The following is a 12,969-nucleotide window of genomic DNA, read 5'->3' on the forward strand; positions in this document are numbered from 1 at the left end:
TTATATTACTTTTTCAGTTTTTTCAGCATCTGTAAAAAAAATAAGTTTAACTTGGAACACATGGCTATTGATAACAATTAATTGGTAAAATATTGTATTAAAACGGGTCAGTCACTTTTTTTTAAATCGAAAATCGCTTGACATGTTTTGCTCCGGACGCAGACAATTCAATAGCAATTGCTAGGCGAAGCAATATAATTAGACTTGAAAAAGATAAGCGAGCCGTTTTATTAGGTATATCTAATGTATCTCATTCTCACGAGAGTTCTGTTATTAGAAATTTTGTTGAAAATCTTTTAACTGATTTGGATTTGAAATAATCTGTACAAAGTTTGTGACTGTTGGACAACCCGAGAACAATATAAAAAAAAATACATTTATTTCAAGCTACAAGGCTCATAATCAGTTTAAAAACAGTTGTCTTATTGCTACATCACAAGATACATATATGTCATTCCAAAAATAAAATAAATTAAACATTAAAATTGGTATAAATAAAACAACAAATAATACAATAATACAATGAATAACAATTATTTATTTCTACAAATTTTCCTACCCTATCCTATCCCCGTCTTAATTACATGCCTGTCACAGCAGTGCTTGTGTAATGTAAGGACAGTCCAGTCTGTCCGCGATCATCGCTAGGACTGTGTGATTAAAACATATAAAAGCTCATATTTTTTTCTTCAGCGATGAATTTAGATTCGTCTGACGTGTCGTGGGCAAAGCATAGTACTTATATTTGAATAAAATTTGAGCCAGTATTAAGTATAACCATTATGAAAGAAACGCAGAATTCGAATGGGAATCCCCTATTTTACTACAGTAAAGTAATTAAATTAAACGTCCTTACCAGTGGCATTTTCGATGTTTTTCTCTGTCTTCGGTTCGTTCCACGACTGCCGAACACTGCTTCCGAAAATGAGGTAGATGGTGTTTCCGAAGATGTATATAAATGAGGACAGGTAGAACACCTTCCGCCATTCTCCCGCGTCAGTCTGAAATAAAACATTGGTCAATGTTTGAATACTTACGACAACCGTGGAAGCGAAACATAGATAATCTGGTTTGCATCTTTCCGCTCCACAAGAGATGCCCAGTTTGCAATGCACAGCCTTTTTTTCCCTTTTCAGACCCCAAACCCATGGTTTATGTGTTGGAACTTTCTGTACTTGTAGCGTGCCGTGCGTTATGAATCGAAATTATCATCAAATAATCATTTATATTTCTTTTTCTATAAACCGTCATCATGATCCTGCACCGCATGTATTTTTCTTCCGTACCTTAGTAAGTACGTCGTTCATTGTCAGCTCATCGTTCAACTGATTTATTTTTATATCATCTCTAACACAGTTAATCCACCTTTTCCTTGGTTTTCCTTTCCTCTTACATCCCTCCGAAGCCTTCCCTTTTCTCGTTTACTTGGAGTCGGTACCGCATGTCTTTTTCTTCCGTACATAGTAAGTACGTCGTTCATCAGCTCATAATTCACCAGATTTCTTTTTATATCATCTATACCACATTTTCCTTTCTTCTTATATCCCTCCGATACCGACACCAGAAATGTCAAGACTGAGAATGACATGTATTTTTTTTTAATTTACTGATAAATTGTAAGAGTTACCTCGTCTTTTATAATAGCTCCAGCGGCTAGTGGTGCAATAATGGAGACAATGTTCGCAATGCCGTTCGTGATGCCAAGCATAGTCCCCGCAAAATTGGGCGCCATGTCCAGATGAACTAGCTAAAATAATAAAGATAAGTACATATTATTATTCAAAACTGTTAAATTGTTTTTAGTAAGTACCTATATTTGGCCATATGATGCATTCATTTATATGGTTCAAATGAGACAGTATATTCCAAAATTTATCACATTTCTGCAACTAAGTTTTTATATTATGACCAAATAGTAGGCCATGTAATATTTACACACAGAGTTGGCAAGAAAACGTAAGAAAAATCTTACCATGAAGCCAGTGTAGTGTCCCGCGTTGAGTCCCACCACGGCAGACAGTATACCGACTGCTAGGGTTATGTTACCAGCTGGCACATATGCTAATCCAATCAAGGCCAACGCTGGGCCTATGAAACCTGTCGACAAAAACATAGATCATATTAAACGATTAGTGTGTCCTTAAAACTTTAAGGGGCCCACAGATTACTAGTTCACCGGACGATAGGTATCAGCCTGTCAGTTAAACGCAAAAGGTGACAGTTCCGAACAACTGACAGGCTGATATCGTCCGGCGAACTGGTAATCTGTGGGCCCCTTTCGAATACTTGCTGATGATCTGGAATGTCGTTTTCAACTAGTTATTTTCAAGTAAGGTTTAGTTTTGATCTGTTTATACTTTAATTGGGTAAGTGTTTGGCCATAGACTGAATACACACAGTTCATGTAATTCCATTTCCGCATATTGACATATGAATAATTACATGCGATATTATTTGTAATGAATATTTAATTATTGCATAAAAAATATTACCGATGCTATTGCTAATCTTCCTGGCAGCATTAGTACTGACCCAGCCCTTAGCGAGGGCATGATCAGATATGAAGCCAGCGGGAAAGCTGAGGATGAACATCACGATGTAAGGGGTGGCCGACAATACGCCATTCTGAAAACAGAAATGTTTAAAATTTCTCGTTCGTCTATATTCGGCTATATACCACGGCATCGACGGAAAAAAGGTTTAATTGAATAAAATTGTAACCATCACATACATAATCAAGTTGATATTTATGAATTATAAATTAATTACGTACCTAACACAAATGTCAAACAAACTACCACAACAATTTCATAACTATGTGTGTGTCATGTCATAAATACCATGTAGGTACTACAACAGTGGAAATCGATAGCACGAAATTCAAGGGAAATACCTAAGTAAAATAAATATAAAAATTCTCTATCGGACTTATTAAGAAGAGATTTATTTATCCCCCAAAAGTCCGTATTAATTATTTTTCTCAAACATACCCCAAAATGTATACATATGTAGACATGAAGTTGCTCATTTATGTCTCCTTACATTATTTCTTGACCTAGGCCAAGAAGTAATGTAGGGAGTTAGCATGAAACGAACATTATTGTCCGCTGCTCTAACTTTTTAAATTTGCTCACTAATATTAGACTGAAATATTACATACAGCCAACGACCACTCTCTCTGCGATACTTGCAACAATTTTTTTTTATTATGTTGTATTATTTGTTGAGTCAATCGGTCCTCGCTAGAAATACGGGCGGCCGGTTGCTCTTTGTCGAATAGAAGCTATATGTGACGTGTCAAAAAAAAAGCTCTGCAGTAATGTACATACCGCTTTGATATTGACTCCGAGAACTTGGCTCATGTAAGACGGTATCTCAGTCATTAGAGTCCAGAATCCCCAGTGTTGACAACAGTGGACGATGATCAGACTAATGAAGGGCATGGATGTCAACAGTGACATCCATGGCGTTGGAAGTGACTGGAAATAAGTAAATAAATAAATTATAATTGTTGTCAATAAACTAATAAATCTCTCTATTTACACTAAATTTAATAACTAACTTAAATCTAAAATAGGCCCTTGAGACATGTACCAAGGATGCTGGCGTACCAAATATATTTGCTTGAAAGATTCAATCTAAAACAAACCTTCTTGCCTCCAACTTGACCAAGAGAAGTCTGAATATACAACTTCTCTTCTTCACTTATCAACTTCGAGTTCTGAGGTTCTCCTGCTCCAATAAACATATAGATGAGGGTCCAGATGACTCCACATGTACCAACAAAGTAAAATATGGCGGCCCAGCCCCTATAGTCTGCCAAGAAGCCTGCTGACATCAGCATAACTGCTGTACCCAATTGAGCTCCTGGGAAAGATGTGTTTTTTTTTAATGAGGCACAATTAAGGTGTTTTAAGCGTAGATTTAAGCAAAATGTAACGTAGAAATTGTAAAAATAACAACACCTTGAAGATATTTATCCATTTATTTTCTTGTCTTCTTCCAATTCACAATAATCTCTTCTCTTGACAACCGCCTGCTAGCACGACTCAACAACCAAAGAGAGCTGTCCGCCAAGTGTCTTTCTTTTTATACCCAACCAATAACAGTCTTCAATTTCAAACTAACCTTAACTTTAAAAACGTATTAAGTAGGTATGCTAGGTCTTATTTCAAACTACCCGTAACTTTAAAAACGAATTAAATAGGTATTGTTAATACCAAAAACCCTAAAAAATATCATAATCAATGTTAAATACCATATGCCCTAAACTCTCTTTTGCTCCATTCTTTTTAAACTAGGTTTACATTGCCAACCGCACTATACGGGTAATACTACCCGTAATATACCAAATAGTTAATACTATAACGTTACCTACCAAATGTCCAAAAAATACACACACACACTTACATACACTCACTCAATAAGGCACACGTCACACACTAATTGCACAGTAGTTTTTCTTACATTTCTTGCACCAACTGTTGAAAATAAGCGTTGCATATTTTTATATAAGGTACTGGCAGAATACCAGCAATGTGGCTTGCTAAGCCAGCGCCTTTTCTGTGCCACGACACATGGCTTCATAAAGTAATAGTTAATAGCTGTTAGTAATTAAGTTGTTTTTTCATGTTTTAATCTTGTACTTTTAATGTCATATATGTTGTCTTTGCCATGTATATGTTGTGGGTATGAATATTGAAATTATCTGTCTAAATACTCTAACTTTATATAATGACATAACACCATTACATGTCCACAAACAAGTGAACATAAATTAAGCAGTAATAAAAGCTGAGAACATAATAAAAATATTACCTATATGTATCAGGTATTTTTCATCTTGTCACCACGCTTTGTAATTTGACATTACGAGTTTGCTTTTACCGTAAACCATAAAAAATTTATGAGCTACAACGCTTTCTAATCACTTACCTTTGTTTACGTACGTTCTGCGAGTTACACAATTACGTATTGTTAAGTGTATTGTTACATCTTTATCTAATAATGTAATGTATATTTTTAAATACCTACATTAACTTCAAAGTCATCATAAGGCAGAAATACTTTTTTGCTTTTATTCTATTTACTACATTTTGCTTCATTCACTATCTTCATTTCATATCCATACAATTTCAAACTTCACTAAAAACTGATTAAATTAATTTACCTGCGTAAATGAATGTCGCTAGACGACTTTTTTCTTCTAGCGGCACCCATTTTCCGATAAGGTTGTGCATGCTTGGAAAAATGAATCCTTGCGTTAAACCTTGCAGCACCCGACAGGCGCATACTGCGTACCAACCACCCTGAAATAAAGAGATTATTCTTTTAATTCTGCGTTTAATTCCTCCACATTAAACATACATGTATTACCAAAGTTTAAGCCAGAAATTCGTTTGCCTTATGTAGTTTAATTACATTCCGGTGTATTCTATCAACCATAAATAAATAGATCGATAGTTACCTATTTACTAAAAAGGTTCTCAATATTCATGATATTGTGTTTTTGCTGAAACGTCCTTCAAAACTTACTTTAGTTAATTGATTATTTCAATAATTGAAGTTGAATATACTCGTACAAAATAATGGTCAAGATACCAGATTCTACTACGTACAAGTTAATCAGAATTTATCGAAAGCTGTTATGATGTACGCTGAACATACTCGTCAGTTGGGGTCAAATAGGTAGCTCTATCTTTGACCTTCGTTTCATCCCTACTGTACTGTAATTGACACCGTGTATAATAAACATTACCAAATGATTACTATATTTCATGCTAGGTAGGTATACAAAAAAAATCAACCAAATCTTGAAATGTAACTACACACAGGAGCTACTGACGTAATATCGATGATGATTAGGAGATAACAGATGACATTTAAAGAGCATTGGCGTAAAATCACTTAATCAAGATCATGTAGTTTATCTAAAATATGACATGTTGTGCACATTTACACGTGAGTTGTTAAGTCAAGTGCGGATCAATCTTGATAAGAGCATTCACCAAAATTAAATAGAATTTGGTGAATTGGTACACATAACGCTAATTGTGATGAGGCCTGCTGCAAATCAGGAAACTCGAGACAGCTCCTTAATTAAGTCTTTAATTTTGAAGTAAATACAAAACTTACGTAAACTGCAGCAGTTGGCAGAATGAGAGAGATGATGGAGTTGGCTCCAATGCTAATGCCGATAAGGAGACTGCCGCCGACCTTTTCAGCAAGGAGGCCGCCAGGCACCTGAAGAATCACATAGCCCCAGAAGAAAGAAGACAAAATCACGCTCTGAATCTGTATATCCCAGTCGAATGTCTGAAAATAAAACAGATTGGTTAAGCAGTACCTATTTTGTTAGGACCATTGGGCAGTTGGTGACGCCCGACGGGGCGCACGCGGTCGAATGCTAGCTGCAGCTCCGTCCTCATCTAAGGCGTCCGTCTACGGAGTCCTAGCATTGTTTCTAGGGCCGCAGTCGGAGTAGTTCGCATACAGCCCGTCGCAGCTACACATGCTAGTCTTTGTGTTTTGTGCAGTTTATCTATTGCCGTGGTTAGCTGGGTGCGGGGCCATCATACAACCGCGCCGTAGCTGATCATTGGCATTATTACCATTTTGTACAGCCACAGTATAATGTGAGGGGCAAGTTCCCATCTTTTGCCCACCATCCTCTGGCATTGCCATAAGGCTACTGTTTCTTTGTTCAGTTTATTTTCTAGGTGTTTGTTCCAGTTCAGTTTATCGTCCAGTATTATGCCTAGGTATTTTACGTCCTTTGAAAGTGTCAGTCTTGTGCCAAAAAGGGTTGGCATTTGGTATGTGCCCAACTTTTATGTAAAGTGCAAATTAGTAAAATAATGCAATATAAAAATAATAAACGTTTTACTTTTTTTACATTCATTCCGAAATTCGTTTCTGGGTTTCAGAGTCTTGTCTAATTAAACGTCACGGTATTTTCTTGGATGAGTGAGCGCTCGCGGAGTTTTTTAAGTTAATATAAAAATGCCGTTTGAGGTCATATTGTTAAATTTAGAGAAATATTATAGTGCTCAAATATTTGTGATTAAATTCTTAATAACTCATTAATAAATCAAACACTAATGAATAACTGCCGTTGTTTCAATGACTATGTCACTCATTGTTTCATAGTATCTTACCCTATTATTAGGTTTTAAAATGAGTAGGTAATTGAATAGCCTCGTAGCTAGCGCTAAATTAACTTAACTTTTTAAATTCACTTTTTATGGCCCACAGGCCTTAAAGGAATATTTCATATAATTTAATTTTAATAAGCCGTGCATGAAATACCTTCATTGCGACCATATCAATCTAATTTCCCAATAGAGGTCATATTTTTGACGTCTTTTCATTACATTTTATTTATCCTACCTACGATCTTCTTACGTTCAATTATGGCCTATAAGTACATATAACAATAGCCATAGCGAGCTTAGGTTATCTGAAAAAATTAACTGATAAATAGGATACAGTAAGAATTCTTATGATTCTTATAGTTGCACCAAGAAAAGTCTGCAGCGGATTTGATAGCGCACGCAGTGTAAGTGTTATTTATACGTCATAATTTCATAGAAGTTTGACGTTTAAAATGACACTTGCACTGCGTGCACTATCTAAATCGCTGCAGACTTTTCACGGTCTGACTTTACTCACGTTTTCCACTGAAGAGTCTGTCATGGCGACAATAGCCATGCTCATATTCACTCTCATGCCGTAGGCCAACAGCATCGCGAAGAACAGCATCACACATTGTACGTGCCGGATACCTAACGCCGCTTCTGAAATTAAGTAATTAAATGTTAAGAGTACATTAGAAATTATAAAAGATACTTTCTTGAATAGTTGGCAGCGTGATGTCTCTATCTATAGGAAAGATAAACATTGTACAAATAACATTTAAATACCTTGCAAAATATTCGTTTATTAAAATTTAAAAACACCTTAGTTTGAATCGGCTAATATAACGTGTAAAGGTAAAAAATGATCATTAACTATGCAGAAAAAAATGTATAAATCACAACATTTCTCTATACTTACCTAGGTAGTAAGAAAACATTGCATGCTTCTTCAAGTGAAATGTACGTCGCCAAAATTATTGTCCACCTATGTTTATCACTAGAGGGCGGATTTGAAGTAGCGATCTCAATATTAATATGGATGTGACTGGTATAATTTATTATTTATTCTACACACATTTATTTATTATCATCATAAAAGCTTCCAAAAAGGTTTTATGTTTTTTGGTCCGATATGTTACATAATTTTGGTGTGTAGAACAAATAATAAATTATACCAGTCATATCCATATTAATATTGAGATCGCTACTTCAAATCCGCTCTCTGTTTATCACTACATTTTTGCAAATAAATATATCTTTATCTTTATCTTTTTTCAGACTTAAATTTAAACTAGCAAATTTTGACACCCAGTCGTCAGGAGGCTATAAATTGTAAATATAATATTTATGACCAAAACTGTTAGTAGTACTATCCTACCTAGGTAACCATATGTCGGGTGAGAAATCTCCCTAAGTCCCCTAAAAGCACTAGGGTACGTGGGGTCGCTTCGCTACTACACAATATTTGCCACAAGCAGCCCTGCGTTGACTTATATAAATACTAAGATTTTTATTTTTCTTTGCTATTATGTTTGCATGTCTTATGTTTACAGTATTAGTCTTGGCAATTATAGCTCGAAAGGCTATAAAATCTGCAGGTATCTACATAATTACTGATTCGAAATTAAAATCATTTGATATTCTAGGTACCTGATTGTTATTATCTTAAAGTCTTTATCAGAGGGCTAACTACTACTACTGCTTTTATTGTCGATTTTATTATTTTAATAGGTAAAAATACAACGATTTAATTTAAAATTATTTGCCTACCCCCTGTTTAGGAGGCCATCCCCTGTACTGATTTGAGGTACCTATCGGATTTTTACAAAATACCTACTCTGAACTACAAACACTATATACGAGTAAATGACCTCTAGTTAAGAGATTAGCGAATGCATTGTTCTTTCAAGTGAAACAAATCATTGATGAAACCTAGTTTATAAAAGAATACAATCAGAAAATCAGAACTTACTTGGTTTCTTTACTTCTGGCATTGTATCACTTTAATAAAATACGCTTATAACTAGAATTTGTATATCCAGTAGGTATGTTTATTTTTGTTCGAGTTTCAAATTATACTCGTTAGTATTTTTCGAATTATCTGCGCGCGAGTCTGCGCATAGCGTTGCGCATAGACTGAGTATTGTTTTCCTTAACTACGATATATCACAAGGTAGTCAATATAAATCTGTAAACTGATAACTTTGGAAATTTTGTCTCCATGTTATGTATCAAAATCTAACAGTTGACAGTTTGTCGTATGTATTGATTGCTTATCTACATAAGGCGAAGGCGTCTAGATACTTTTAATTTTATGTATGTAACTTGCTAGTTTTCTTCAAAGTAGGAGTTTTGGTGAAGATCATCAGAATTACCAGAAATCGCGGTTTGCATTGTAGGTACCTATCGAATAAGTAGGTAATAGGTACCACATTGACGTTTGGTGTTGACAAATTTAATATAACGTATATTTTCATCTATCATCAAAACTTGGTGCTAGTTCAGTGGTGTCACTCACGAATTCGAGCCAATCGTGCAGTCTAACGCAACTAGTTGCGACCAATCGCGCGCGTGACGCGAACTCATCAACCAATCACGTTGTGGCGTTAGTTTGCACGATTGGCTCGAATTTGTGTGCGTGACACCGTTGTACTGGCTCCATTTTTATGGCCCGTAAGACCGGTCCTTAGATATATATGTCAATGTTAACAATAGATAAATTTGACCTAAATACTACATACATATTTCATCAATAATTTTACATCGATGCCTTGAGTTGTTTTGTCAAGAGAAAGTTATGTATTGAGAGATAGGTAGGTACCACTTGACTACCAACCTAAGTGCCGAACATGTCATTAAGTAGATAAAACATGAACATGTGATTAGGTATTCGTTTTGGATGACACAGTAACTATCCTTTTTCTTTATTAAAAATAGTAATTTCTAAAAAAAAGATAATTTGTTCTCATACTTCTAATAGTAAAAATATAGTCTCTCCTCTCCACTAAGAACGCCAAAATCTGGAACATTGTATCTCTGTCTGCAATTTCGTCTGTGTACGGTATCCTTAAAAAACGTGCTCCTCCCTTCCATTGTTAGTATTCCCGTAGTAACTTTTGACCCCCTTTTACTCCATCGGGCGGCGGGCCGGGGACACCACATATCTTGTCTTATTACACAATGCTAGGAACATATATACGAACTTACACAAAAGAATCCTCATTTCCATTTTTTTTTTATAAATGTAAAAAAAAATATTAAAATTGTAATTCACAAGTTACAGACTAATTGAATTTTTACCTCCAATGGGGCTCCAAACCGCGATATCAATACCTAATATCCTAGGTATTGAGATAGGACCCAAAACTTTACCCTGTCTTGACTGGAAATAGTGTAATTGTAATTAACAATAACAATAACATTATTTTTATTCATAATAAATGTTTAGCAGGCAAGTTACAGTGAACCCCGCACTAGGCATGGCCTGTATCGCGGGAGTCATGATCATCACGATCATGATCATCACCAGAAATAAAATTTATAATTATACTAAACATAAGAATAGGAATTATTTAGGAAAGATAGAGGAGTGTCTACTTGTCTATGTGTCTAAGCTTGTTGTGAGGAGGGAGTGAAAAGTGTGTGAATGAAATCTAAGAATGTGATGAGTGTAAAAGTTTGTTAGAATTAAGTGTGTTCTATCGTTATGAAAAAGTAAAACTGACCTCGAAGAGGAATGAAGAAGTAATCCTAATTAACTCCGGGGTTTTAGATGCGGGAATGAATTCGTGTATTTGTAATTATGCTTATTGTAAAATAGTTACCAAACCATACATTCGACATACGCAGTAAGTTCCAAACATGCTTAGAATTATTAAAATACTTTTGGTTTTTACAGTTTATATTTTTGTAACTAGGTATGTTTTGGCTAGTGTAAAACATTCCCACATCCAAACCCCCGGGGTATGATAAACTAAACTATAATTGGTCAAACCAATTTGTCAGTAGGTAAATAAGAACAAAAAAAAACTATTCTCATCCTTTTCTTTTGGGTGCTAGTACTAGTGTAAGACAAAGATATTCTGATTCTCTCTGTCTATGTTTGAAATGAGACAGTCCTTTGACAAAGTATATGCATGTTTTGGAAGTTGAATATACTACGCATACAATTTTACGAATTATCTATTGAACAATTGCTGGTGTAGATATCACGATACACTTAGAAATAACTTTTTCCCCGACCTAAAAAAAGGTGACAACAGGAAAAAAAACTTTAAATCCACTTTATTTGTTACATTTTTATTAGATACATCACAAAAAATTTACAATTATAATAATACTAGTAATTAGTTAAGAAATAAATTATATATCATACATATTTATCTATTTTATTAGGTTTCTTTGTGGATTTTTTAAAACTTTTTCAGTTTTTTCCGCACCTGTAAAAAAAAGTTTAACTTGGAACACATGACTATTCATATTCATAACTATTAATTGGTAAAAATTAAAACGGGTCACTCACATTTTTTAAATCGATAATTGCTCGGCATGATACGTTCCATAACGAACTACAACAGGGTGCTTATAGCCAAAGTGCCAATCGTTAACGATCTGTAACGTATACTAGTCATCTCTCTCTCTATCATTCCCCTGTATTAATGCGACAGTGACAGTTGCGTTTCGTTCGCTACGGAGCGTAAACGATTGGCATGTTGGCTACGCATCAAGGAGCCACACGCGTTAGCGGACCGACACAGACAATTCAATTGCAATTGCTATTCGGAGCAATATAACGACTATTGACGACTGGTCTGGCCTAGTGGGTAGTGACCCTGCCTGTGAAGCCGCGGTCCTGGGTTCGAATCCCGGTAAGGGCATTTATTTGTGTGATGAGCACAGATATTTGTTTCCGAGTCTTGGGTGTTTTCTATGTATTTATGTATTTGTTTATTATATATATCGTTGTCTGAGTACCCACAACACAAGCCTTCTTGAGCTTACTGTGGGACTTAGTCAATCTGATGTAAGAATGTCCTATAATATTTATTTATTTATAATTAGACTTGAAAAAGGTAAGCGAGCCGTTTTATTAGGTATAGATCTAATTAATGTATCTAATTCTCACAAAAGTTCTGTTATTAAAAATTTTAATTGAAAAACTTTTAACAGCTTTGGATTTGACATAGTTTTTACAAAGTTTTTGGTTTTTGATTTTATTGTATATCGCAAAAACAATTATTAAAACATATAAAAGCTCATTTTTAGGGTTCCGTACCCGTCTGTCTGTCCGTCTGTTTGTCTGTCCGTCTGTCTGTCTGTCTGTCTGTCTGTCACCAGGCTGTATCTCATGAACCTTGATAGCTAGACAGTTGAAATTTTCACACATGATGTAGGTATTTCTGTGCTACTATAACAACAAATACTAAAAAAAAGTACGGAACCCTCGGTGGGCGAGTCCGATTCGATTCCCATTCTGTCCCCTGTTTTACTTTAGTAAAGTAAAAATTAAATGTCCTTACCAGTGACCTTTTCAACGTTTTTCTCTGTCTTCGGTTCGTTCCACGACTGCCGAATACTGCTTCCAAAAACGAGGAAGATGGTGTTTCCGAAAATATATATAAATGAGGACAGGTAGAACACCTTCCGCCATTCTGCCGAGTCAGTCTGAAATAAAACATTGGTCAATACCTATTCGAATATTACGTCCTTGGAAGCGAAATATAATCTTGTTTGATGTTTGCCCCTTGCGACAGATTTGTGAGAATTGCAGCGCACAGCCTTTCTTTAGGTGTTACCACACCAATCGATCGACTGTTCCATTCTACCATCGACC

General features: G+C 35.3%; 2 protein-coding genes across 2 annotated transcripts; both read right to left on the reverse strand.

The window, feature by feature from the left end:
* On the reverse strand, positions 1-3,869 carry LOC134652843 (putative inorganic phosphate cotransporter). The gene is made up of 7 exons (XM_063508035.1): positions 3,650-3,869; positions 3,330-3,479; positions 2,493-2,625; positions 1,973-2,097; positions 1,628-1,747; positions 857-1,001; positions 1-29 (listed from the first exon to the last, which is right to left on the reverse strand). The coding sequence occupies exons 1-7, from the start codon at positions 3,842-3,844 to the stop codon at positions 1-3; spliced, it is 897 nt and encodes a 298-aa protein (XP_063364105.1). The 5' UTR covers positions 3,845-3,869.
* A 677-nt stretch (positions 3,870-4,546) lies between these two features.
* Positions 4,547-7,814, reverse strand: LOC134652708 (putative inorganic phosphate cotransporter). Its single transcript, XM_063507871.1, has 4 exons — positions 7,672-7,814; positions 6,136-6,315; positions 5,171-5,309; positions 4,547-4,563 (listed from the first exon to the last, which is right to left on the reverse strand). The coding sequence occupies exons 1-4, from the start codon at positions 7,759-7,761 to the stop codon at positions 4,547-4,549; spliced, it is 426 nt and encodes a 141-aa protein (XP_063363941.1). The 5' UTR covers positions 7,762-7,814.
* Positions 7,815-12,969: the final 5,155 nt, after the last annotated feature.

The sequence above is a fragment of the Cydia amplana genome, chromosome 12 (assembly GCF_948474715.1).
Source record: "Cydia amplana chromosome 12, ilCydAmpl1.1, whole genome shotgun sequence".
NCBI classification, from domain to species: domain Eukaryota; kingdom Metazoa; phylum Arthropoda; class Insecta; order Lepidoptera; family Tortricidae; genus Cydia; species Cydia amplana.